At 46.7% G+C, this 25,332-nt stretch overlaps 1 protein-coding gene across 2 annotated transcripts in view; it reads right to left on the minus strand.

Annotated features, from left to right (window-relative positions):
- The window catches only part of TMPRSS15 (transmembrane serine protease 15), a 780,444-nt gene that overhangs the window by 58,564 nt on the left and 696,548 nt on the right, over window positions 1-25,332 (minus strand). For both annotated transcript variants that reach the window (XM_073668264.1, XM_073668263.1), the window contains exon 19: window positions 24,125-24,220. In XM_073668264.1, the coding sequence (XP_073524365.1) occupies window positions 24,125-24,220 (96 nt within the window). The remainder of the gene's footprint in view (window positions 1-24,124; window positions 24,221-25,332) is intronic.

Consider the following 25,332-nt stretch of genomic DNA (forward strand, 5'->3'; position numbering starts at 1 on the left):
TGGAGCTTTGTAAACTTGAAACGACTTCTGCCAGCATTTTTGATCATTCCTTTAGTGTTTTTTTTTCTAGAAGTTTTCTCTGCATTTTTTGATCTCCACAAAGAAATGCAGAAAACTCAAGCGTATTTTTCCAGTGGATGTCTTGTAATAACATGGCAAAAAATACCCAGGTGTTTGCATTGCCTTATAGTGGAAAATACCTGGAGAATGAACCTGTTACTTCTTTTAAATGCTTGGCGTCTTTTGAATGTCTGAGCGTTGCAGTTGTCGGTACAGCTGGGCCGGTGGTCTTTAAGGTTTCATGGGTGGTCTTTAAGGTTTCATTCCGATGATGAGTTTCTGGTGAGTTTTGTACATAGTCTATTTTACAGAAATGGTGCAGAAAATCTGCAACATCAAAAGCTCACCAAAAGATCATTGTGACTTCACTGAAAACACATGAGCAATTTTATCTACGAATAGCTGGACTCATAAAATGTCCAACTTAATATCATTATACAGCTACTCTGACCTGGATTTTCAAAATAAGTACACCAGCATCCTCAGGTCTAAGGTATGTGTTTACCACCTTTCACGGCCTTTGACATATAAGTACGTCATTGGTTGTGTCCCTACCTTTGATGCGAGCTCCGACACTGAGCCCGCATCTTTCCCTCACACATGACAGCTGATCTGATCAGCTATCATCTGCCTCTAACAGTCGCTGGTGGATTTTGGATCCACCCTCAGCTGTTAACAAGTTAAAAAGCCGTTGTCAATCACGGATAGCAGCATTTAACATGAGCCAGCCGGAAGCGCGTCACAAGTCCCGCCCATTGTCACCCCTATCACGTGATCGCGAGGTGCCGATTGGTGGTCATGACAGCCGGGGGTCTGCAGAAGACTCCCAAGCCTGTCATTGCGAATCTCCTATGAATGCTGGTTTGTGGCTTGTATTCATAGGAGATTGTGATTTTTGCTTCACATAGGAGGGCTGAAGCACTATGTATAAGAGATCAGATGATCGCCTCTTTAAGTCTCCTAAGGGGAGTATTAAAGCTAGTAGAAACTAAAAAAAGTTTTAAAAAATATATATATAAAAAAAACCACAAAAGTTCAAATCACCCCCCTTTGGCCCCATTAAAAATAAAACAATTTATAAAAAATGAACATATTTGGTAATGCTCGCTGCATTCAGAAATGTCCGATCTATCAAAATAGAAAATAAATTAATCTGATCGGTAAACAGCGTAACGAGAAAAAAATCAAAACGCCAGAATTACAATTTTTTGGCCTCTGCAATACTGCAATAAAATGCAATAATGGGTGATGAAAACATTATATCTAACATAAAATGGTATCAATAAAAACATCAGCTTGGGGCGCAAAAAATGAGCCATCACCCAGCCCCAGACCAGGAAAAATGAAGACGCTACGAGTCTCGGAAAATGGTGACATAAGCAATTTATTTTCCTTACTTAAATAAAAAAAAAATATATGTTTGGTATCTGTGTACTTGTACTGGAAAATCATAATGGCAGGTCAGTTTTAGCATTTAGTGAACATGGTAAATAAAAAACCCAAAACACATTTGTGTAATTGCACTTTTTTTTTTTTAAATTTCACCACATTTGGAATTTTGTTCCTATTTTCCAGTACGCTATATGGTAAAATCAATGGCGTCATTCAAAATTACAACTGCAATAAACAAGCCTCGTAAGGCTATGTGCCCACGATGCAGAAATGCTCAGGATTTTTTCCTGAGCGTTTCTGCATCTCCCTGGCAGCAAAAACGCATGCGGATTGTACATGCAGATTGTACATGCGGATTGTACATGCAGATTGTACATGCGGATTGTACATGCGGATTGTACATGCAGATTGTACATGCGGATTGTACATGCGGATTGTACATGCGGATTGTACATGCGTTTTTCCTGCCAGGGACAAGCGGATGTGAAGCGTTCTTCACTTGCATTTCCGCATGCGGGTTGACAAGCGCTTTCCAAGCGATTTTAGCATCACTTGGAAAGTGCTTGACAACTTGGTCACACTATATAAATCCATGCAAACAGCATGGATTTATATAGTGTGACCAGAGAGAATGTCAAAAAATAAAAAAATAAATGTATACTTACCCTCCGATGGCCCCCGGTGTCCTGCTTCACTCCGTTCTCCCTTGCCGGCAGAGGTAACTGAAGGACCTGCCGACGTCAGCGTCGCGTGACCCGTCACATGACTCTGACGTCAGCGCAGGTCCTTCATTCCATCGAGAAGTGCCGGGAAGCAAGGAGGAGCGCAGCGCGGGCTGCCAGAAGGTAAATATATATTTATTTTTTATTTTATTCTTTTTTTACAGCTTTTTTAATGGTACCTGGGAGTGGATGAGACTCTCCTCTCCTCTACACCCGGGTACCATCCGCACATTAAAACGCACCAATTACGCAAGTACAGATGCAGTCTTGTGGAATTGGTGCGTTCTAATGCATGTCAATGGCGGCGAAAACACAGCCCTTCCGCAAAATTAATGGACATGCTGCGGATTTTTGAGCTCATCATAAATGCTGCGGAAAAATCCGCATCGTGGGCATTGAAAGTGCGGAATTGCATTGGAGATCATGGGGGAAGGTTTACCAAGCGTTTCCCAAGTGTTTACGCTGCGGAAATTCCGCAGCGTAAACGCTTGAAAAACGCATCATGGACACACAGCCTAAGGCTGTTTTGACGGAAAAATAAAAAATTTTATGGCTTTGGGAAGAAGGGGAGGAAAAAACCAAAGTGCAAAAATGGAAAATCCCAAGGTCGTGAAGGGGTTAATAATGTATGTTGTTTGCATTGTGTAATATAGTGACTGATCTGCTTTAAGGCTATGTGCCACATGCTGAGTTTTTCAAGCAGAAAACGCTTCAAGAAACTGGCGGCGTTGTTTTTCCTGAAGCATCAAATAGTTTTTGGAGTTTGGAGCTGATTTTTGTGTGAAATTCATTAGAGAAACAATTTAAAATGTTTTTCTGTATAGTCACCCATCTATTTATAGATAATTACACATGTAAATGAAGACACAAAAAAATAAAAAATCGTAACCAGCTTACAAGCCTTTTCTCGTCTTCATTTGTAAGTCAAATGCAATTCTCGATAAGATATGCAGACAATAAAATATGCAAATATGTCATATTCAGAGATTCTTCCCTCGTCCCATTGTCTGAGATTAATAAGCTCGGATCGGCAGCATTGTTCCCGAGCGCATGCAGTGGGAAGACATGTTACAGTAACATGTCGAATGTAAGAAATGATTACATCTGAAACATGTTAGATTATGTTTGCACTAATAATATATCACGGAAGAATGTCACATCTAATGGGAGACAATTAAATGATGGATTCAAGATGCAGAAAAGAAAACAAAGAAACCTTTTTGCTATTAAAATTGTGTGCGATATTATTAGAGATTCTGATATTTAAAATTAATTTTAAAATGTAATTAACCATATAAAGACCGAACATTTTTTTATTTTTTTTTTTGCCACTTTTCAGTTGTCAAAACTTTATTTATTATTATTTTTTTTTTTTACTGACATGGCTGTTTTATGTTTTGCTTTAAGTGAGATAAATTGCATTAATTTTTGCACTGTTTTGGGGTTACAAAAAATTACATTATAATCTACATGTATTTTTTTTGCAATACAATGCATACTTTGATTTAGTTATTGGTTCTATTTTTATGGTTCATGTTTCACACTATATAACCAGTTGAAAGAATTTTCCAAGTTATTATGGTAGTATTTATAATTAATATGTGTAGATTTTATTTTTTAATATGTATGTGATAAGATGTATTTTAGATAAAAAAAGGATTTTTTTTGCATGTTTTTACTTGTGTCACATTTTTTCGCAGATGATTTACAGTGGTGGCCAAAAGTATTGGCACCCCTGCAATTCTGTCAGATAATACTTTCTTCCTGAAAATGATTGCAATCACAAATTCTTTGGTATTATTATCTTCATTTAATTTGTCTTCAATGAAAAAACACAAAAAGAATTGTCCTAAAGCCAAATTGGATATAATTCCACACCAAACTTAAAAATGGGGGTGGACAAAAGTATTGGCACTGTTTGAAAAATCATGTGATGCTTCTCTGATGCGTGTAATTAACAGCACCTGTAACTTACCTGTTGCACCTAACAGGTGTTGGCAATAACTAAATCACACTCGCAGCCAGTTAACATGGATTAAAGTTGACTCAACCTCTGTCCTGTGTCCTTGTGTGTACCACATTGAGCATGGAGAAAAGAAAGAAGACCAAAGAACTGTCTGAGGACTTGAGAAACCAAATTGTGAGGAAGCATGAGCAATCTCAAGGCTACAAGTCCATCTCCAAAGACCTGAATGTTCCTGTGTCTTCCGTGCGCAATGTCATCAAGAAGTTTAAAGCCCATGGCACTGTGGCTAACCTCCCTAGATGTGGATGGAAAAGAAAAATTGATGAGAGATTTCAACGCAAGATTGTGCGGATGGTAGATAAAGAACCTCGACTAACATCCAAACAAGTTCAAGCTGCCCTGTAGTCCGAGGGTACAACCCGTACTATCCGTCGGCGTCTGAATGAAAAGGGACTGTATGGTAGGATACCCAGGAAGACCCCACTTTTTACCCTCAGACATAAAAAAGCCAGGCTGGAGTTTGCCAAAACTTACCAGAGAAAGCCTAAAACGTTTTGGAAGAATGTTCTCTGGTCAGATGAGAAAAAAGTATAGCTTTTTGGGAAAAAGCATCAACATAGAGTGTACAGGAAAAAAAAAGAGCCATTCAAAGAAAAGAACAGGGTACCTACAGTCAAACATGGCGGAGGTTCCCTGATGTTTTGGGGTTGCTTTGCTGCCTCTGGCACTGGACTGCTTGACCGTGTGCATGGCATTATGAAGTCTGAAGACCACCAACAAATTTTGCAGCATAATGTAGGACCCAGTGTGAGAAAGCTGGGTCTCCCTCAGAGGTCATGGGTCTTCCAGCAGGACAATGACCCAAAACACACTTCCAAAAGCACTATAAAATGGTTTGAGAGACAGCACTGGAGACTTCTAAGGTGGCCAGCAATGAGTCCAGACCTGAATCCCATAGAACACCTGTGGAGAGATCTCAAAATGGCAGTTTGGAGAAGGCACCCTTCAAATATCAGGGACCTGGAGCAGTTTGCCAAAGAAGAATGGTCTACAATTCCAGCAGAGCATTGTAAGAAACTCATTGATGGTTACCGGAAGCGGTTGTTCGCAGATATTTTCGCTAAAGGTTGTGCAACCAAGTATGAGGCTGAGGGTGCCAATACTTTTGTCTGGCCCATTTTTGGAGTTTTGTGTGAAATGATCAATGATTTGATTTTTGCTTCATTCTCTTTTGTGTTTTTTCCTTGCAAGCAAATTAAATGAAGATAATAAGACCAAAGAATTTGTGATTGCAATCATTTTCAGGAAGAAACTGAGTATTATCAGACAGAATTGCAGGGGTGCCAATACTTTTGGCCACCACTGTATAGCCATGCTGTGTATACAGCTCTGGCAAAAATTAAGAGACCACTGAACAGTTTTCTATTGGAAAGCATGGGAAGACTGGTGGAAAGCATGCCAAGACGAATGAAAGCTGTGATTAAAAATCATGGTTAGTCCACCAAATATTGACAAATATTGATTTCACAGTTCAAAACATGAGTAATTTGAGGTCTGAATGCACTGTTTATTTTTTAGTATTTTGACTCTTTATCATTTGCTGCAAATAAATACAAAATTTTTAGCTTTGAATTTCGGAGACATGTTGTCAGTAGTTTATAGACTAGAACAACAATATACATTTTACTGAAAAATATACTTATAAAGAGAAAAATCAGAGAAACTGAAAATTTTGCAGTGGTCTCTTAATTTTTGCCAGAGCTGTATAAATATATATATATATATATATATATATATATATATATATACAATATATATACAGTACAGACCAAAAGTTTGGACACACCTTCTCATTTAAAAATTTTTCTGTATTTTCATGACTTTGAAAATTGTACATTCACACTGAAGGCATCAAAACTATGAATTAACATGTGGAATTATATACTTAACAAAAAAGTGTGAAACAACTGAAAATATGTCTTATATTCTAGGTTCTTCAAAGTAGCCACATTTTGCTTTGATGACTGTGTTAATTCATAGTTTTGATGCCTTCAGTGTGAATGTACAATTTTCATAATTATGAAAATACAGAAAAATCTTTAAATGAGAAGGTGTGTCCAAACTTTTGGTCTACAGTTGTAGTCTTATAACCTTTACCTTTAACATGCTTGTCTATAATTTTCTTTCTAATCTCCTGAGACAACTCTTTCCTTTGCTTCCTCTGGTCCATGTTGAGTGTGGTACACACCATGTCACCAAACAGCACAGTGAGTATCTGTAGCCCTATATACAGGCCCACTGACTGATTACAAGATTGTAGACACCTGTGATGCTAATTAGTGGACACATATTGATTTAACATGTCCCTTTTGTCACATTATTTTCAGGGGCACCATCATTTCTGTCCAGTAGTGATGAGCGAGCACTAAAATGCTCGGGTACTCATTGCACGGGTTGAGCACATTGGAATACTCGGGTGCTCGACCCGAGCAACGAGCCCAATGTAAGTCTATGGGAAACTCGAGCATTTTTCAGGTGGCTACCCCCGGCGGTCTGCAGAGGGCCTAAAAATTGTCCAAATCGATGGGAAAAGTCCTAAACTGACATGGGAACAGCTTGGGGTAGACCCCTGGAAGCATCTCTGACTCCCAGATCACTGCTGTCAACAACGTTGTCAGAGTATTACACCACTTTTACGGACTCACAATAAAACATACAAAAACAAAACCAAAATGGATTTTCCTGGGAAATATGTTAAGGAACATCCTCTCCATGGTAATGACTTGTATATAAGGCAAAATAAATAACAAAAACAAAAATATTCCTCCACACCTTGGTCTATGTTCAAACTTAGCCTTTTTGATGCGTTTTTGCACTTTTGCATTGCTTTCAACTAAGACAAATGCATTCACCTGGAAATGTCATTTTAACATTTTACAACCTTATCTGGCCATGTGGTGTGTGACACATCATCAGACACATGCATACAGTGCTGAAAAGACATGGGAACAGCATGGGGAAGACTTCTGGAAGCATCTCTGACTCCCAGGTCACTGCTTAAAAGTATCCTCATCATAAGTGATCCTTGGTGCATGCGAAGACGCCTCCAGCCATGCACCTGTCATTGCAGGCTTGCAACAATCACCGTCCACGTCCTTGTCCCAGTGCAGCCTTCAGTTGTCCCTATCCCATTCCTTGGAATGCAAGCACAAGTGTGCAGCCAGCCACCCACCAACCCACAGGCTGCAATACTAAACTGCCAAATATTTGATAGCTGCTTTCACTTGAAATGTGTCCTTTTAGGCTCGTGGAGGCGGAAGCGGTCCCCAGCTGCCTCTATTTGTCCCGGTGTCATCTCCACCTTCCACAAGCACGGGTCTAACAACATTACCCAGGTGAATGTGGCCAGGGACAGTACGGAGCCAGTCCACAGCTTTTTTTGCTGAGCTGTATTTCACCATAGCCATATTCTTTAGCTTGGTGAAAGGACTTGGGAAACCATATCTACTCATCTGTCATTTCTCTCAGGAAGTCCTCTAAAGCTGCTTTCACTTGAAATGTGGCCTTTTAGGCTTGTGGAGGCGGAAGCTCTTCATAACCTCATGCCAGCGGCGGCTGGGTGTCCATACTCAGTCCCCAGCCACCACTGTTTCTCCCAGTGTCGACTCCGCCTTCCACAAGCACGGGTTCCACAAGATTACCTATGCCCTCCCCAGTGCACTTACTGGGAAGGACCGCCTAACCACAAACACGTTGACAGGTGAATGTGGCCAGGGACGGTACAGAGCCAGTCCACAGATTTTTTTGCTGAATTGTATTTCACCAGAGCCATATTCTTTAGCTTTGTGAAAGGACTTGGGAAACCATATCTACCCAGCTGTCATTTTTCCCAGGAAGTCCTCTAAAGCTGCTTTCACTTGAAATGTGGCCTTTTAGGCTCGTGGAGGTGGAAGCTTTTCATAACCTCATGCTGGCTGCGGCCGGGTGTCCATACTCAGTCCCCAGCCGCCACTATATTTCCCGGTATCGCCTCCGCCTTCCACAAGCACGGGTCCCACAACATTACCTATGCCATTCCCCAGAGCAATTATTGGGAAGGACTGCCTAACCACAAACGTGGACAGGTGAATGAGGCCAGGTACGGTACGGAGCCAGTCTACAGCTTTTTTTTGCTGAGAGTTGTATGTCATCACTGCCATATTCTTTAGCTTGGTGAAAGAACTGGCATAGAGGGAATCAGTATCTACTCTGGGTGTCATTTATCCCAGGAAGTCCTCTAAAGCAGCTTTTTCAGAAGCAGTGGCAGCCCGTCCAACATCAACTTGCACTTCTCGGTGGTGCTTTGACACTCAAACATCTTTCTTTGCGCATTTAATATCATGACTATAGAGTTGGGCAATGGCCTGATCTGCAATCTGGTTTGAGAAATAACATGCATAAGCAGGTCCGATCCACATTAAAAAAACAGCCATAGAGTGTCCGGGAACCTTCCCTCACACTTTTCTTAGCGAGGGCTGCTTCTTGGCAGGGTTGGACGGACCCACCAGAAAACCAGAGACTCCTCCGGGGGGCCCTGGTTTCTCCTTCAGGAGAGTTCATAGTGCCAAGGTGAGGCCATGATGATGATAGAGGCCACCATCTGCTTAGTTTTCTGTTACTTGGAATGCAAGCGCAAGTATGCAGCCAGCCATCCACCCACAGACTGCAATACTAAACTGCCAGATTTCTAGGCAGCTGCTTGCACTTGAAATGTGGCCTTTTAGGCTCGTGGAGGCGGAAGCTTTTCACAACCTCATGCCTCATGCCTCGTGTTCATACCCGGTCCCCAGCCATCACTATTTCTCCCTATGTTGTCTCCGCCTTCTACAAGCGCGGGTCCTTGAACATTACTGCTGGTACTTTTCTGTGGGAATTTTCTTGCCTCCTACCGGCCTGGAATATTTCCAGTAAACTATGGTACGACACCATGGTATTAACACTGCCCCCAGTAACAGTAGAGAAGCCATCCCCAATTTCCTTCTCAGGAATTTTATTTGCTAGACTGAGTGGCTGCCCAAATACATTAGTTTCTCATAAAGGAGCTGAAGATAGAGTAGCAGTAGGTGCAAGTTTCTCTAGCCTGTTAGATATTAGAGGGTGAACGGCAGCACATTGGATCAGTGGTTAGCACTGAAGCCTTGCAGCGCTGGGATCCTGGGTTCAAATCCCAACAAGGACAACATCTGCAAGGACTTTGTATGTTCTCCCCATGTTTGCATGGGTTTCCACCTCAGTAAAAAAGCAGATATAGGGTGTCCGGGAACCTTCCCACACACTTTTCTTTGCCAGGTCTGCATCTCGGCAGGGTTGGACAGTCCCATGAGAAAATCCTCTGGTGTGCCCTTGCTTCTACATCAGGAGAGCTCACGATAGCGCTAACTTTGCAGCTGCTATGGGGCTCTTGAGCAGGGGAGAAAGGTGAGCCCTCAGAATCAAATCTTCTGGTGGGCCCATGTTTTTCAATCTGAAGCAGCTTCTCAGTGGGAGTTGTATTTCACCACAGCCATATTCATTAGCTCGGTGAAAGGACTGGCTTAGAGGGAAACTGTAACCACTCCAGCTGTTATTTCTCCGTCACCAGGTTCCACCCATTGTCACATATGACCATGCCTGGCTGTATGTTCAGCGATGAGAGCCACAGATCAAGCTGCTGTGTTACAGCTTTCAACAACTCTGCAGCGCTGGGCGGTTTGTCACCTAAGCATTAAGCATGTTATCTTCAGCACAGCCTGTTGCCGCTTGGCCAAGGCAGAGCTGCAGTGCTTTCACAGTAACAAGTATGACATGATCCCATTAGTAATGAGAGGGTCTTCTATAGAGTTATAGGGTATGCAGTGAGTCCAACATCAGATCAAATTTAGGAAAAACCCCACTAAGAATGTAAAGACACATAGAACAGGGCCACAGTAACAAGTACGACATGTTCCCATTAGAAAGGAGAGGGTCTGCTATACAGTTATAGGGTATGCAGTGAATCCAACGGCTGACCAAACTTAGGAAAAACCCCACTAAGAAATTAAAGACACATAGAGCAGGGCCACAGTAACGACAAATTCCCATTAGAAAGGAGAGAGTCTGCTATACAGTTATAGGGTATGCAGTGAGTCCAATGGCTGACCAAATTTAGGAAAAACCCCACTAAGAAATTAAAGACACATAGAGCAGGGCCACAGTAACAACAAATTCCCATTAGAAAGGAGAGAGTCTGCTATACAGTTATAGGTTATGCAGTGAGTCCAACGGCTGATTAAATTTAGGAAAAACCCCACTAACATTTTAAAGAGACTTAGAGCAGGGCCACAGTAACGACAAATTCCCATTAGAAAGCAGAGAGTCTCCCATAGTGTTGGCCTTTGCAGTGAATGCAATTGCCGCCAAAAATTTGGAGGCACTTTTTTTTGGAGGAGACGTGGAGGAGGACCTCATAAAAAATGTTCCCATTAGAAAGGAGTGGTCCTCCTATACTTGTAATGCCCATGCACTAAGTGTATGGGTTGACAAACATTTACCCCAGTGGGGTATATATGAACATACTTGTAAAAAAAAATGTTTTACGGGCATCATAAACAGTTTATAAACAGCAGCCAACATGTCAAATAACCAAAAAAAAGGGGTTAGAATCCTGGATAACCGGGCCTTACCAATACAGCATACTCACAGTATATATAAAACCAAACAGAGACTAGGAGTATAAATGGCTTATAAAAGGAGATTGTTTATTTATCGATAACTATACAGTACAAAAATACATTTTAAATATCATAAATGTAGGAGAAGGGGAAAAAAGTGCAAAGTGCCTAAACCAAGGTCCCCAAAAGTTCACTGCATCCCATCCCAAATGCTGAGGAAGTTGCTGCCATCAAAATTTCAAGCCACACTCACCACTGCAGTAGTGGCCGAAATGGATGTGGGAAAACCCCACTTGCCAGGTAGGAAACAGTATATACTTACCGCAAAGTAGATGGGAACGCAGGGAAAGGGGGAGCCTCAGGGTAGCAGGCGCACCTCGACGCACGTTTCGCTGTCACAGGACAGCTTTCTCAAGAGGAAAGAGGAAAATTTTTTCACAGGCATCATAAACACCCTTTAAAAAAATTATGTGGGTGTTGCATCACGCACCACAGTCACCCTGTTGATATGGAGGTGGAGGATGAGGAGGAGGAGGACAAAAGCAAATAGCCAAAATCAGGAAGCGTATACCCATGTATGGGTGTGAAAAGGTGCATGGGAATACACCTCCCAAGAAAAGACACTGGATTTGAGTTTATGTTACGCTGCTATCATTCGGTGGTGTTGAGAAGTCTGACCAAATCCAGCCCTTGTTCATTTTATAGGAGTCAGCCTGTCAGCATTTTCAGTTGACAGGCGGATGCACTTATCAGTTAAAATTCCACCAGCGGCACTAAAAACCCGCTCTGATAAAATGCTGGCAGCAGGGCAGGCCAGGACCTCCAAGGCATAGAGAGCCAGTTCGTTCCACGTATCCAGCTTGGATCCCCAATAATTATAAGGCACAGAGGAATCACGGAGGATGTTGGTACGGTCGGCAAGGTATTCCCTCAGCATCTTTCCAAACTTTGCACTCCTTGTGAGTGTACCCCGCGCCTCAGGGACTGTGCGATGGGAGGGGCTGAGAAAACTGTCACAGAACTTTGACAGTGTAACACTGCCTCTGCTGGATTGAAGTTGCGTCTCTCTCGCCTGTATTCATTGGTTGTCCAACGAAGTATGCCCTCTGCCGCCAGCGTTTTCAGATGGGAATTTTTTTAATAGTTCCACAACAAGGGCCTTCTGGTAGAGCCCCATTTTTGTAGACCTGTCCACCTCAGGAATCTGAGATATAAAGTTGTACTTGTAGTGTGGGTCAAGAAGTGTCACCAACCAGTAATGACTGTCACCCAAAATTTTGAGAACGTGAGGGTCATGGGAAAGGCTGCGTAACATAAACTCAGCCATGCGTGCCAGACTACTAACAGGCAAGACATCCGTGTCCTCACCAAGAGGATGACTGACTAAGCTTCCTCCTCCACCTCTCTGGCCATCCACGCTGAACAGACGGTATGACAGCTGTGCAGGTAGTACCATCTATAGCGCATGAAACTAGCTCCTGTCCTTCCTCCTCTTCCGCATTGTAACCCAATCCACGTTGGGATGAGATGAGGCTGGGCTGTGTGTAATCACCCTGTATGCTTCCTTGCTCCATCTCATCGTGCTCCGCCTGCAATTCATCCTCTTTGATTGTGAGCAGAGAGCATTTCAGAATGCAGAGAAGCAGGATGGTGATGCTAATTATGGCGTCATCGCCGCTCACCATCTTGGTGGAGTCCTCAAAGTTTTGGAGGATGATACATATGTCTGACATCCATGTCCACTCCTGAGGTCTTTTGTGTGGAGTCTGAACTGAATACCGACGTCCTTGTTGATGCTGGTACTCAACAATTGCCTTCTTCTGCTCACAAATTCTTCCCAACATCAGCAGTGTAGAGTTCCAACGAGTGGGGACATCATACACCACTCTGTGAGCCAAAAGCTGCAAATGCTGCTGAAACATGGCAAGGGCGGCGGAAGCTGTAGCTGATTTTCTAAAATAGGCACACAGGCGGCATACTTTAACAAGCAGATCCGGCAGCTCCAGGTAGGATTTGAGAAACCGCTGAACCACGAGGTTAAGCACATGGGCCAGGCAAGGTAAGTGTGTGAGCTCACCTCGCCTCAGTGCAGCCATCAGGTTCAGGCCATTGTCACACACGACCATGCCTGGCTTTAGGTTCAGTGGTGTGAGCCACAGATCTGCCTGCTCTTTCAGAGCTGTCCACAACTCTTCAGCATTGTGCGATTTGTCACCTAAGCATATTAGCTTCAGCACAGCCTGTTGTCACTTGGCCGAGGCAGTGCTGCAGTGCTTCCAGCTTGTGACTGATGTGGTCATTTCAGAGATGGAGGCTGAGGAGGAAGAGGAGGCTGAGGTGCAGGAGCTGTAGACTGTGGGGGCAACCTTGATTGACTAAGGGCCCGCAATCCTTGGCGTCGGGAGGACGTGTTCCGTCCCAAGGTCCGACTGGGTCCCGGCTTCCACTATGTTAACTTGTGTGCCATCAACGAGATGTACCATCCCTGCCCACAAGCACTTGTACACGTGTCGGTGGTTAGGTGGACTTTCCCGGTAACTGCGTTGTTGAGGGCACTGCTAATGCTTTGAGACACGTGCTTGTGTAATGCGGGGACGGCACACCGAGAGAAATAGTGGAGGCTGGGGACCGAGTACCCAGGGATGGCCGCCGCCATCCAGTTGCGGAATGCCTTGGTCTCCACGAGCCTAAAAGGCAACATTTCGAGCGCAAGTAGTCGTGAAATGTGAGAATTTAGTAGTGTGGCCTGTGGGGCATTGGCTGCATATTTGCGCTTGCATTCCAAGGACTGGGGTATGGACAACTGAACGCTACACTGGGACAAGGACATGGACGTGCTTCCTGATGCTGCTACGTGAGAGTGCGCAACGACAGATGCAGGGCAGGAGGAGTCTTCGCATGCACCATGGACAGAGGATTGGCTTGCATGCACAACAGCGGAAGAAGCAATGGTGCCACCTGCAGACACTGTTCCTGGAGCCTGGGGTTCGGCCCACAAAGTCGGGTGCTTTGCTGCCATGTGCCTGATCATGCTGGTGGTGGTCAGGCAGGTCGTTTTGCCACCCCTGCTGATGCTGGCCTGGCAGGTGGTGCAAATGGCCTTTTTGGGGTTATTGGCAGAGTCTTTAAAAATCAACCAGTCTCGGGAAGACCTAAAAGTTGTACTGGCAACTTCCTTTGTGTTGTTGTTATAGGGAATGGTTGCCAGCCTTCTGTCTGTGGCCACCACACAGCTTCTCCCTGCCTGTTGGTGTGCTCTTCCTCCCTCACCCTGTGTGCTGCTTTCCTCGGTCTGCATGTCCTCCTGCCAGGTTGGGTCAGTTACTATATCATCCACCACCTCGTCTTCCACTTCCGCACTCTAGTCCTACTCCTCACTTCCTGGCTATTGTGTCTCATCATCGTCCACCTCTTGTGACAGTTTCCCACTGTCGCCTTCGTGTGACCGTGGCTGCTCAAATATTTGGGCATCGCTACACGCAATCTCCTCTTGCCCCGCTTCAAGTGGACCGGGCGAGAGGCCCGAATCTATAAATGGAAAAGTGAACAGCTCTTCAGAGTGTCCAAGTGTGGGATCAGTTGTCTCCGGGCACTCGGCATGGTGGGAGAAAGGAGGATCAGGGTGAGGAATATGCGGTCCAGACTCACGCTACTGAGACTTGACCACGTGGAAGACAGGGTGGTGGTGGTGGTGGCTAAGTGACTGGAAGCATTATCCGCTATCCAACCAACAAACTTTTGACACTGCTCTGGGTTCAATAGTGGTGTGATGTGGTCCTCTAGGAATTGGGACAGGAAGGTCGGGCGAGAAGATGTGGGTGTTTGTTGTGGCACAATTTCAGCTTGCCCACGGCCTTGTCCTCGACCTCTGCATGCACCATCACCACCACGTGTAGTTCCCCGTCCCTTGCCATGTGCCTTGCCCGTTTTAAATGGAGGACAGTATCTTCCACGCTCACTACAAATGACTGAGTTTGGAGCGAACTTATGTGATCCGTGTGACGGAGAAAACAGAGTTTTAAATCCCTGGCCTGCATTTAAGTAGTTTGAACATCAAACTGGTCTGAATTGCTTCACTGACACACTGAAGGAAATTTTTAATGGAGGCCAGAATTGGCAGTATTTTCTGACAACGTATACGTGATCCGTGTGACGGAGAAAACAGAGTTTTTAATACTTGGCCTGTAGGTAACTAGTTTGAACAGCAAACCGGTGTCAAAAATATCGCTGACACAGTGACAAAAAATTGGAATGGAGGCCAAAAATGGCAGTATTTTCTGAAAACGTATATGTGATCTGACGCACCTTCTGGGTCGTGGGGCACTCGGTAGCCTGGCCGGTCGTTACTAGGGGAGATGTCACAGTGGCGGTGACCCGGTCCGTGACCCAGGGTGGTCAATAAAAGGGGTTTTAAAGAAAAGGATTATAGTTTTTATGCTTAATGTTCGTGACGCCACCTGTGGTATGCGGCTATATGGGGCCGCCGCTGTGGAGCAGGTCCTTTGGAGCTGTTGGTAATGCAGCAGAGTTGGTTCAGCTCTCCACAGGTAGAGCTAAGTTCCATGGCGGTGCGGTGATGGTTAATGATGAAGTAACTGTTGTTGTGCATTGTGGTGCAGGGGATGATGGCGCAGCAATAATTCACAGAGACAGTGGGGTGCTGTTTTCAGGGTTTACTCACGATTATCACGTTGCGTCTGGTTACAACAGCAGTTCATAACCACCCACGGTGTTTACTCAGGGAGGGGTTAGGCAAAGCGTCAGGTAATTCAAGAGCACTTAGCAGGACCCCTTTCTGTGTGCCCCTCCTGGTCATCTTCCTGCACTGGCTCTCACCCTCCTGCCCTGCGCCTCGCAAACAGTGTCCCAAGCCGGTAACCTCAGATCTTGGCGGGCAACCTGGAGTTCCCTGGATCCTGTGTGGCTACCTTTTTGGCAATTAATTGCGGCTGTGGCAACTACACCCTGGAAATGTAGAAGCCTCCATTTTCTAGCTGAATATTGCAATTCTCACTAGTTAGGGGCCGGTCCCCTTTACGGCCTGATCCTTCCTCTCCTGGTAGATTCGGGCATACGGGTGGCCTCCAGCGCTTCCCGTACCCTTAGAATCCACTCTTTCCTTCTAGAGCCTTTCTCCCTGCTCCTCTCTTCCCTTCAGTCTCTCTTCCTGGGCCTTTCTCACTCAGACCCGCTCCTCCCGAGCAGAGCTCCTGCAGAGGTCCTGCTCCTTTCACTATCCTCCTCTGACTGACCACACACCCAAGATGGCTTCCCCTTTTTATATCCTTCTTCTCTAGTGCTCCCCTGTTCTGCTTCCTCCACCTGCACCCACTACATGGTTCCCCCTCTCTTGGTTCCCCCCACTCCAACCAGGGACAGGGCTCAGCAGCGGAGCAGTGCATCTTTCCCCTCCTGCTGGTCTGGAGTGGTGTAGTGTTGGATGCAGGTGTTTGGGTTCCGGGCAGTACTCTATCCTTACCTGAGAGTAGGATACTACACCTCTGGGTGAGATGCAGTACCTCTGTGGCGACTGAACCCGCAGGGGCACCACAGATCCATGTAACGGAGAAAATAAAGTTTTAAATAGCTGGATTTCTAGCGCTGCAATATGGAAAGGACCTGGCTGTATTCTGCAGTCCCAACTAGGATATGGAGCAGAAAAACGGTGTTCTCTGGATTGTTTTTTAAGCAAATAATGAGAAATAAGATCCAAAAAATGGTATTACTGGCCCCTGAGACCTGGGCCTTTGTATAGAAATATCTAACAGCAGCAGAAGGCAGAATTGAAATGGAGCCTCTTGTGCTATATTGTTATGCACACGCCCGGACTGACTGGCGTGTGCGGGTGTTGTGGTTCCACTGGACCATGAACCGGAGAGTGCCTGGAGGGGCGTGACTAAGTATCTGGCCGATCCGACCAAGATGGCACGACGGCATACGACGCCAGTGCACCAGGGAGAAACCGGGCAGAGGGACCAGGTGCTACTCCAGGTCAAACTCCGGACACGGGGGTTGACCCACACAGGGATTACTGGAACAGGCTGGTTAGGCTGGCGCACAGACTGGAGGGTATAGGCAGGCACGACTGGTATGCAGGCAGGCGGGTAAAGGCAAGCGCAGCTAGAGTGCAGACAGGGAGGCACTAGCAGGTAGGAACACAGGCGGGATAGGACCCAGTACACACTGGGACTCAGGAACAATACAGGCAGAGGGGTACAGGCAAGCATAGCTAGAGTGCAGACAGGGAGGCACTAGCAGGTAGGAACACAGGCGGGATAGGACCCAGTACACACTGGGACTCAGGAACAGGCAGGTTAGGCTGGCACAGACTGGTGGATGTAAGCAAACACGGCAGGTATGCAGATGGGTGGATACAGGCGAGTATGCAGGCAGGGAGGTACTGGCCGAAAGGACGGGCTGGAGCACAGAAAGGTTAAGACCCAGTACAGACTGGGTCACAGAACCGCAGATGTGGTAGACAACCACAGCAGAGAGGGAACGCCCGAAGCGGTGGGCAAGAACAGAGCAGGACGGGGCTGCAGGAGCAGCGAGCACAAGCAGGGAAGGACAGGACTGCCGGAGCAGCGGGCAGAAGCAGGGCAGGACAGGACTGCCGGAGCAGCGGGCAGAAGCAGGGCAGGACAGGACTGCCGGAGCAGCGGGCAGAAGCAGGGCAGGACAGGACTGCCGGAGCAGCGGGCAGAAGCAGGGCAGGACAGGACTGCCGGAGCAGCGGGCAGAAGCAGGGCAGGACAGGACTGCCGGAGCAGCGGGCAGAAGCAGGGCAGGACAGGACTGCCGGAGCAGTGAGCAAAAGGGTCAGAGCGGAGCAAGGCTGCAGAGCAGTGAGCAAGGAGTCAGAGCAGGCTAGAACCGCCGGAGCGGTAAGCAAAGGAGTCAGAGCAGACTAGAACCGCCGGAGCGGTGAGCAAAGGAGTCAGAGCAGGCTAGAACCGCCGGAGCGGTGAGCAAAGGAGTCAGAGCAGGCTAGAACCGCCGGAGCGGTGAGCAAAGGAGTCAGAGCAGGCTAGGCTGAGTAGGGGGGACAGGGCTCTGTTCACACGGAACAGACAGGAAGGGAAAGGCAGAGCCAGACACCCACAGGGTACTAGCAGAGAAGTAGCGAGTGGACCACAAACTCACAAACGGGAGTACAGAGACAACAAGCAGGAGTTAGGTACGAGTTCAGACTCTGCAGAAAAAGGAAGGGAACGGACATAGAGGCAAAACAGGTAAAGGATAGGAGAGAGTTCAGACTGGAACTGAGTGTACGGAGGAGACCGACACTGCAGCGGAATACAGGAGCGGGTCTGGGAATACGGCCCCCAGAGAGGCAGGACGAACAGGCAAGGAGCGTGTTCAGACAGGACAGACAAGATACAGGAGCGGGTCTAGGTAATCAGCCCCTAGAAGGCGGGAGGAACATGCTAGGAGCGTGTTCAGACAGATCAGACAAGATACAGGAACGGGTCTAGGTAATCGGCCCCTAGAAGGCAGGAGGAACAGGCTAGGAGCGTGTTCAGACAGGCCTGGAAATACAGCCTCCAGGATAGGCAGACAAGAGAACACAGAACGGGACCTGGCACCTTCAGAGTGCAAGCACACACTGAATGAAACACTATGCTCAGGCAGGAATAGATGGGAGCAGCTGAGCTATATACCAGGTGACAGACAGCAATAGGCTGAGGACGCACAAGGGGTGTGACCCACAGCAGGTACAAAAAGCAGGAAGTGATCGGGCGCCGCCCTTAAGCAGCAGAAACAGACACAAACAGACAGCATGGAGGGAAGCCAGAGAGACATTCTGGACTGGAGATCAAGTGCGCGCTCTTGCACAGTGGGAGATGGACCACCATGCAAGGACGCCGCCAGGTATGTTACAGTACCCCCCCCCTTATGCCCCCTCTTCTTCAGGCCTGCCAGAATCTTCCGCAGGGAATTCGAGGACCAGTCGTTCACTTCAAGGAGATCACTTCCACTGTCCACAGGAAAAACTGATCTCATCTGGTTAGCTAGGATGCTACCTCCTATCCAGCCATCCTCAGCAACAGACGAAACGGGTGGAGTACCAGGAACAGCACACAAGGAAGTCTCTCTCCACATATTTTCAGGTGGCACCCCAGAGGGTACAGGAGACAACTGGAAGTCCTTCACCGGGTTGAGGGGGACAGAGACTTGGGGGTAATCTCTGCTTCGAGGTACATCTTGTCAAGCTCACAGGAAGAAATAGACGGGTTATCAGGTACATAATGAGGAAAAGTCACTGTCTCTTTGTTATCTGGTGGTACCCCGGAGGATTCAGGAAACAACTGGAGGTCCTCCGCCGGGTCAGAAGAGTGCAGAGGCTCAGAGAAAACATCTGCTTCAGAGTACACTAGGTCGGACTCACTGGACGAAGCAGGCGAGGTATCGGGTACCGAGTATAGGAAAGTCTCTGTCCATTCACCACCAGGTGGCACCCCGAAGGGTTCTGGAGACAACTGGCGGTCCTCCGCCTGGTCAGAAGGGTGTAGAGACTCACGGGTAACCTCTGCTTCAGAGTACACTAGGTTGGACTCACTGGACGAAGCGAGCGAGGTATCAGGTACAGAGTAAAGGAGAGTCTCTGTCCTTTCGCTACCAGGTAGCACCCCGAAGGGTTCTGGAGACAACTGGAGGTCCTCCGCCTGGTCGGAGGGGTGTAGAGACTCGGGAGTAACCTCTGCTTCGGAGTACACTAGGTTGGACTCACTGGACGAAGCGAGCGAGGTATCAGGTACAGAGTATAGGAGAGTCTCTGTCCTTTCGCTACCAGGTAGCACCCCGAAGGGTTCTGGAGACAACTGGAGGTCCTCCGCCTGGTCGGAGGGGTGTAGAGACTCGGGGGTAACTACCACTTTGGGGTACCGATTGTCAGGCTCACAGGACGAAGCGGACAAAGTATCGAGTACCGAGTGTAGAGAAGTCTCTCTCCATTTGTCATCGAGTGGTATCCCGGAGGATTCAGGAGGCAACAGGGGGTCCTCCGCCAGGTAGTAGAGGTGCACAGACAGAGGTAACCACAGCTTTGGAGCATCCTTGGACATGCACACCGGTTAAAGTGGGTGAAGCATCTGATGCCGGGTGCAGGAAGTTCTCCTGTGTGGAGTCTGGATGGGCAGAAGTCTCTTCGGGCAGGAGAACCGGAGCACTACCCACGCACATTACCCGTTGGGGCTTCTCCGGGATACAGGGAGATGAAGCTTCAGTAGGGACTTCAAGGTTGGGGTCAGGAGGTCTCAGGGAGGACAGACCCTGGCGTGACGGCTTGCCTCTACGTCTAGCACGTCTGGACTGCCTCTTGAGGTTGGGAGATGTATTCCGGAAAGCATACTCACCCTGTGAAGATTCTGGGTGGACAGTAGTCTCATTGGGCTGGAGGACTATTGCGCTACCCACACACATTACCCATCGGGGCTGCTCCGGGATATTGGGAGGTGAAGCTTCAGCAGGAGCCTCCGGGTTAGGATCATCGAAGACCATTAGAAAGGCCACCAGGAAGGCCATTAGGTCCAGGAGGATCGGATCCTGTGTTTCATATAGGGGGTTGATCCATTCCAAGGCATCACCCGCCAGGTAAGACATAATGAATGCCACCTTAACCCGATCGGTGGGAAAACATAGAGGGTAGAACTTGAAGTGTAGCATGCATTGCTCCACAAATGCACGACTTTGTCTTGGATCCCCATAGTAACGTGGCGGATCCGCAGGAACGAGAGCAGATAGATCCATCTGGACAGGTGCGTAATTCGCCTGGAACTCAGCTGAGAAAAAAAAAAAAAAAAAATTTATTTATTTATTTTTAATGCATGTATTCGCTGGAAAACTTCTCAGAGAGCGAAGGCCGTGGGGCTCAACGGGAACCATGGCCTGAGCATGCTGTTATGCACACGCCCGGACTGACTGGCGTGTGCGGGTGTTGTGGTTCCACTGGACCATGAACCGGAGAGTGCCTGGAGGGGCGTGACTAAGTATCTGGCCGATCCGACCAAGATGGCACGACGGCATACGACGCCAGTGAACCAGGGAGAAACCGGGCAGAGGGACCAGGTGCAACTCCAGGTCAAACTCCGGACACGGGGGTTGACCCACACAGGGATTACTGGAACAGGCTGGTTAGGCTGGCGCACAGACTGGAGGGTATAGGCAGGCACGACTGGTATGCAGGCAGGCGGGTAAAGGCAAGCGCAGCTAGAGTGCAGACAGGGAGGCACTAGCAGGTAGGAACACAGGCGGGATAGGACCCAGTACACACTGGGACTCAGGAACAATACAGGCAGAGGGGTACAGGCAAGCACAGCTAGAGTGCAGACAGGGAGGCACTAGCAGGTAGGAACACAGGCGGGATAGGACCCAGTACACACTGGGACTCAGGAACAGGCAGGTTAGGCTGGCACAGACTGGTGGATGTAAGCAAACACGGCAGGTATGCAGATGGGTGGATACAGGCGAGTATGCAGGCAGGGAGGTACTGGCCGAAAGGACGGGCTGGAGCACAGAAAGGTTAAGACCCAGTACAGACTGGGTCACAGAACCGCAGATGCGGTAGACAACCACAGCAGAGAGGGAACGCCCGAAGCGGTGGGCAAGAACAGAGCAGGACGGGGCTGCAGGAGCAGCGAGCACAAGCAGGGAAGGACAGGACTGCCGGAGCAGCGGGCAGAAGCAGGGCAGGACAGGACTGCCGGAGCAGCGGGCAGAAGCAGGGCAGGACAGGACTGCCGGAGCAGCGGGCAGAAGCAGGGCAGGACAGGACTGCCGGAGCAGCGGACAGAAGCAGGGCAGGACAGGACTGCCGGAGCAGCGGGCAGAAGCAGGGCAGGACAGGACTGCCGGAGCAGCGGGCAGAAGCAGGGCAGGACAGGACTGCCGGAGCAGTGAGCAAAAGGGTCAGAGCGGAGCAAGGCTGCGGAGCAGTGAGCAAGGAGTCAGAGCAGGCTAGAACCGCCGGAGCGGTAAGCAAAGGAGTCAGAGCAGACTAGAACCGCCGGAGCGGTGAGCAAAGGACTCAGAGCAGGCTAGAACCGCCGGAGCGGTGAGCAAAGGAGTCAGAGCAGGCTAGAACCGCCGGAGCGGTGAGCAAAGGAGTCAGAGCAGGCTAGGCTGAGTAGGGGGGACAGGGCTCTGTTCACACGGAACAGACAGGAAGGGAAAGGCAGAGCCAGACACCCACAGGGTACTAGCAGAGAAGTAGCGAGTGGACCACAAACTCACAAACGGGAGTACAGAGACAACAAGCAGGAGTTAGGTACGAGTTCAGACTCTGCAGAAAAAGGAAGGGAACGGACATAGAGGCAAAACAGGTAAAGGATAGGAGAGAGTTCAGACTGGAACTGAGTGTACGGAGGAGACCGACACTGCAGCGGAATACAGGAGCGGGTCTGGGAATACGGCCCCCAGAGAGGCAGGACGAACAGGCAAGGAGCGTGTTCAGACAGGACAGACAAGATACAGGAGCGGGTCTAGGTAATCAGCCCCTAGAAGGCAGGAGGAACAGGCTAGGAGCGTGTTCAGACAGGTCAGACAAGATACAGGAACGGGTCTAGGTAATCGGCCCCTAGAAGGCAGGAGGAACAGGCTAGGAGCGTGTTCAGACAGTCCTGGAAATACAGCCTCCAGGATAGGCAGACAAGAGAACACAGAACGGGACCTGGCACCTTCAGAGTGCAAGCACACACTGAATGAAACACTATGCTCAGGCAGGAATAGATGGGAGCAGCTGAGCTATATACCAGGTGACAGACAGCAATAGGCTGAGGACGCACAAGGGGTGTGACCCACAGCAGGTACAAAAAGCAGGAAGTGATCGGGCGCCGCCCTTAAGCAGCAGAAACAGACACAAACAGACAGCATGGAGGGAAGCCAGAGAGACATTCTGGACTGGAGATCAAGTGCGCGCTCTTGCACAGTGGGAGATGGACCACCATGCAAGGACGCCGCCAGGTATGTTACATATATGCACTGCAGTCTGCTATATACCCTGCCTGCCTGCCTGCCGATATACACTGCCTGCCTGATATCTCGGCAGATGGATTAGTTAGTCCTCAAAAGGACTGCTTGTTAAGATGGATATGTGTAATATACGTTTTTTCTCCCTACACTACCTAATACAAATGTAAATCTCTTCCTGACGGAGCAGCACCTCTCCCTACACTGTCTGATTACGGAGTGACTGTGACGAGCACAGCGGCGCCAGGTCTGATATAGACCTGATGACGCTGTGCGGCCATCCAATCACTGTAACCCCGCAACCACCATGGCTGCGGCATTACAATGAGTGGCAGGCAATCCCTGCATGTTGATTGGCACCAAACATGCAGGGAGGGGACCCGAGCTCCCGTCGAGCAACCCCGGAAATACTCGGCAAGCGCCGAGCATCTTTAGCAGTGAGATGCTCGGGCGAGCACTGAGCAGTAGCGAGCATGCTCGCTCATGACTACTGTCCAGGCCTATTTCATGAGTTTCATTTTTTTTTAAATTCTGTGGAAGCCGGGTTGAAAAGCAATGTCTGACCTTCATTTGTTCAATTTCATAGATTTTTAATTTATTATTACCTTTGTAAGATTCAGATTCTGATATTTTCCCAACCAACAAACATATCAACGTTCATCCCAGTCACTTCCAATATTGACAAGCCACCTTTTCACTGCCTCAGAAAATAGAGAATGGGCACATACCAATAAACTTTATTAATCAAAGTTATATTATAAAATATAAAATCTGCGTTTTGTGTAGTTGTTCTGTGTCCAGTAGTAGTGGCATGGCTTGTCTTTATGGTAGATAAATGATTGAAAAAAGCTACACTAGTCTGGTTATATGTACTCAGAAAAAAATCTAAGATATGCGGAGAAAAGGATAATGCAGAAGCAACCAGTATTTATGGCTTATATAAAGTTCATTATTTTCAAGATGAAACTAAATACAGTAGAAATCTATTTTGCAGACTTTTTCTTAAGAGATAAAATCTTTTCACATTGCCCATACTGCTACATGACCTAAGCATTTAAATAGTCACATTAATAATGCAATAATAGAACATCTCCTAAAAGAGGACACTTGGTGACCCCACATCTAAAGACATCATGTTTAAGGAGAGAACAAAAGAAAAAGCATTAAAGCATTAAAAATGTAGGGTCAAAATGGCCACAGCAGGATTCAGTTTTTTGAAAGTAAAGTAAAACTATACCAGGAAAATACTATTGAACACTAAATTAAAGAGTATTTTGTTCAATACTGTTGACAATGTTTTTGAATTTATTTACAAGGAAGTTAAAAGGGCAAAAGTATTCAGTTCCTACCTGGGTTGAAAGCTTAGGCTGCCATCGTTTGCCTCAATTAATTTTACGTAAGTCAAATTTCCACTCGTCTGTACAGAAGCTGTTGTTTTCACATTCCTGCAAAGAAATGTTAATTTTATCAACACAAACCGAATATTAATATTGATAATAATAATGCATCCACAGTAGAATTTAAAAGGATTCTCCATTTATGCAATAAGTTTTTGTTTTAGAATTTAGAGATTAATGAGCGGATTCTTAATTGCATTCGCTATGAATTCCCAGAAAAATTTGGATTCTCCAGAATCCAAAATTTTCAAGATTTGATTAATGTAAAAGTTGAGAAAAATGGAGGCCATTATGTTGTTTTGGCTGTTGAATTCTTTCTACATTCTTTTTATACACTATTTTCTATGACTGGAAAGGTGGGTAACTCCGTACGTACTTTATTGCTTTATAGATTTCTGAGTTATATTGTGTTTTCGTATGCATTTATGAATAAAGCTCATTTAAAATTTCTGCAAATTTCTTGTCACCAGAGACCAATGCTTTGCGGGCAAACAAATGGCTGCTATACGAAAAGAACCAAGCTTTTTAATTTCAAGGACAGCCAGAAGAATTTTAAAAGCAGCTATATAAACAAATTGTGAAAACAATGTGAAGTAAGTAATTATCAGTATGAAGCCAGTAACGCAAAGTATTTACAAAGTTACTTAATGTTTTATGTAGATTTCAACTGTGACATATAGCTGGTGCAGAAAAATGCCTTAAAGACTTTGACTAGAGACGATAAAATTCTTTAAAATTTGACAAAATAAAAAAAAAAAGATATGTTGACATCTCATAAGACTATATCAAACCCCTTTTAAGCTCTTTAAAACAAACACAGCCTTAGTAATGACAAAGACACCTCATCTTAGAAACAAATGGTAATCAGTAGTAATCAGCAGCCTATTTAAAAACACTGCATTAACAGACTTTTAATTTTTTTTAAAATATAAAAGGTCCCAAATTGTATTTTTCTTAATCATTTGTGATTAGACAGACCGTTCTAAATGAACTCAAACTGATAGTGTCGCTGTCAGAGGTAACATCATTCAGCTGTGAATAAGACAAGTGATATATTCCATAATGCCTTCCATTTTCTACCCCCTAATACTGTTGCTAATTGTTGCTTGAGTTTGCTAGTACAACTGCCCAAAAGGCTAGTGCTAGTGGTGGTGATGCTG

This window comes from Phyllobates terribilis, unplaced genomic scaffold (assembly GCF_046119375.1).
Source record: "Phyllobates terribilis strain yellow unplaced genomic scaffold, ASM4611937v1 Scaffold_2__4_contigs__length_985480577, whole genome shotgun sequence".
In the NCBI taxonomy this organism is placed as follows: domain Eukaryota; kingdom Metazoa; phylum Chordata; class Amphibia; order Anura; family Dendrobatidae; genus Phyllobates; species Phyllobates terribilis.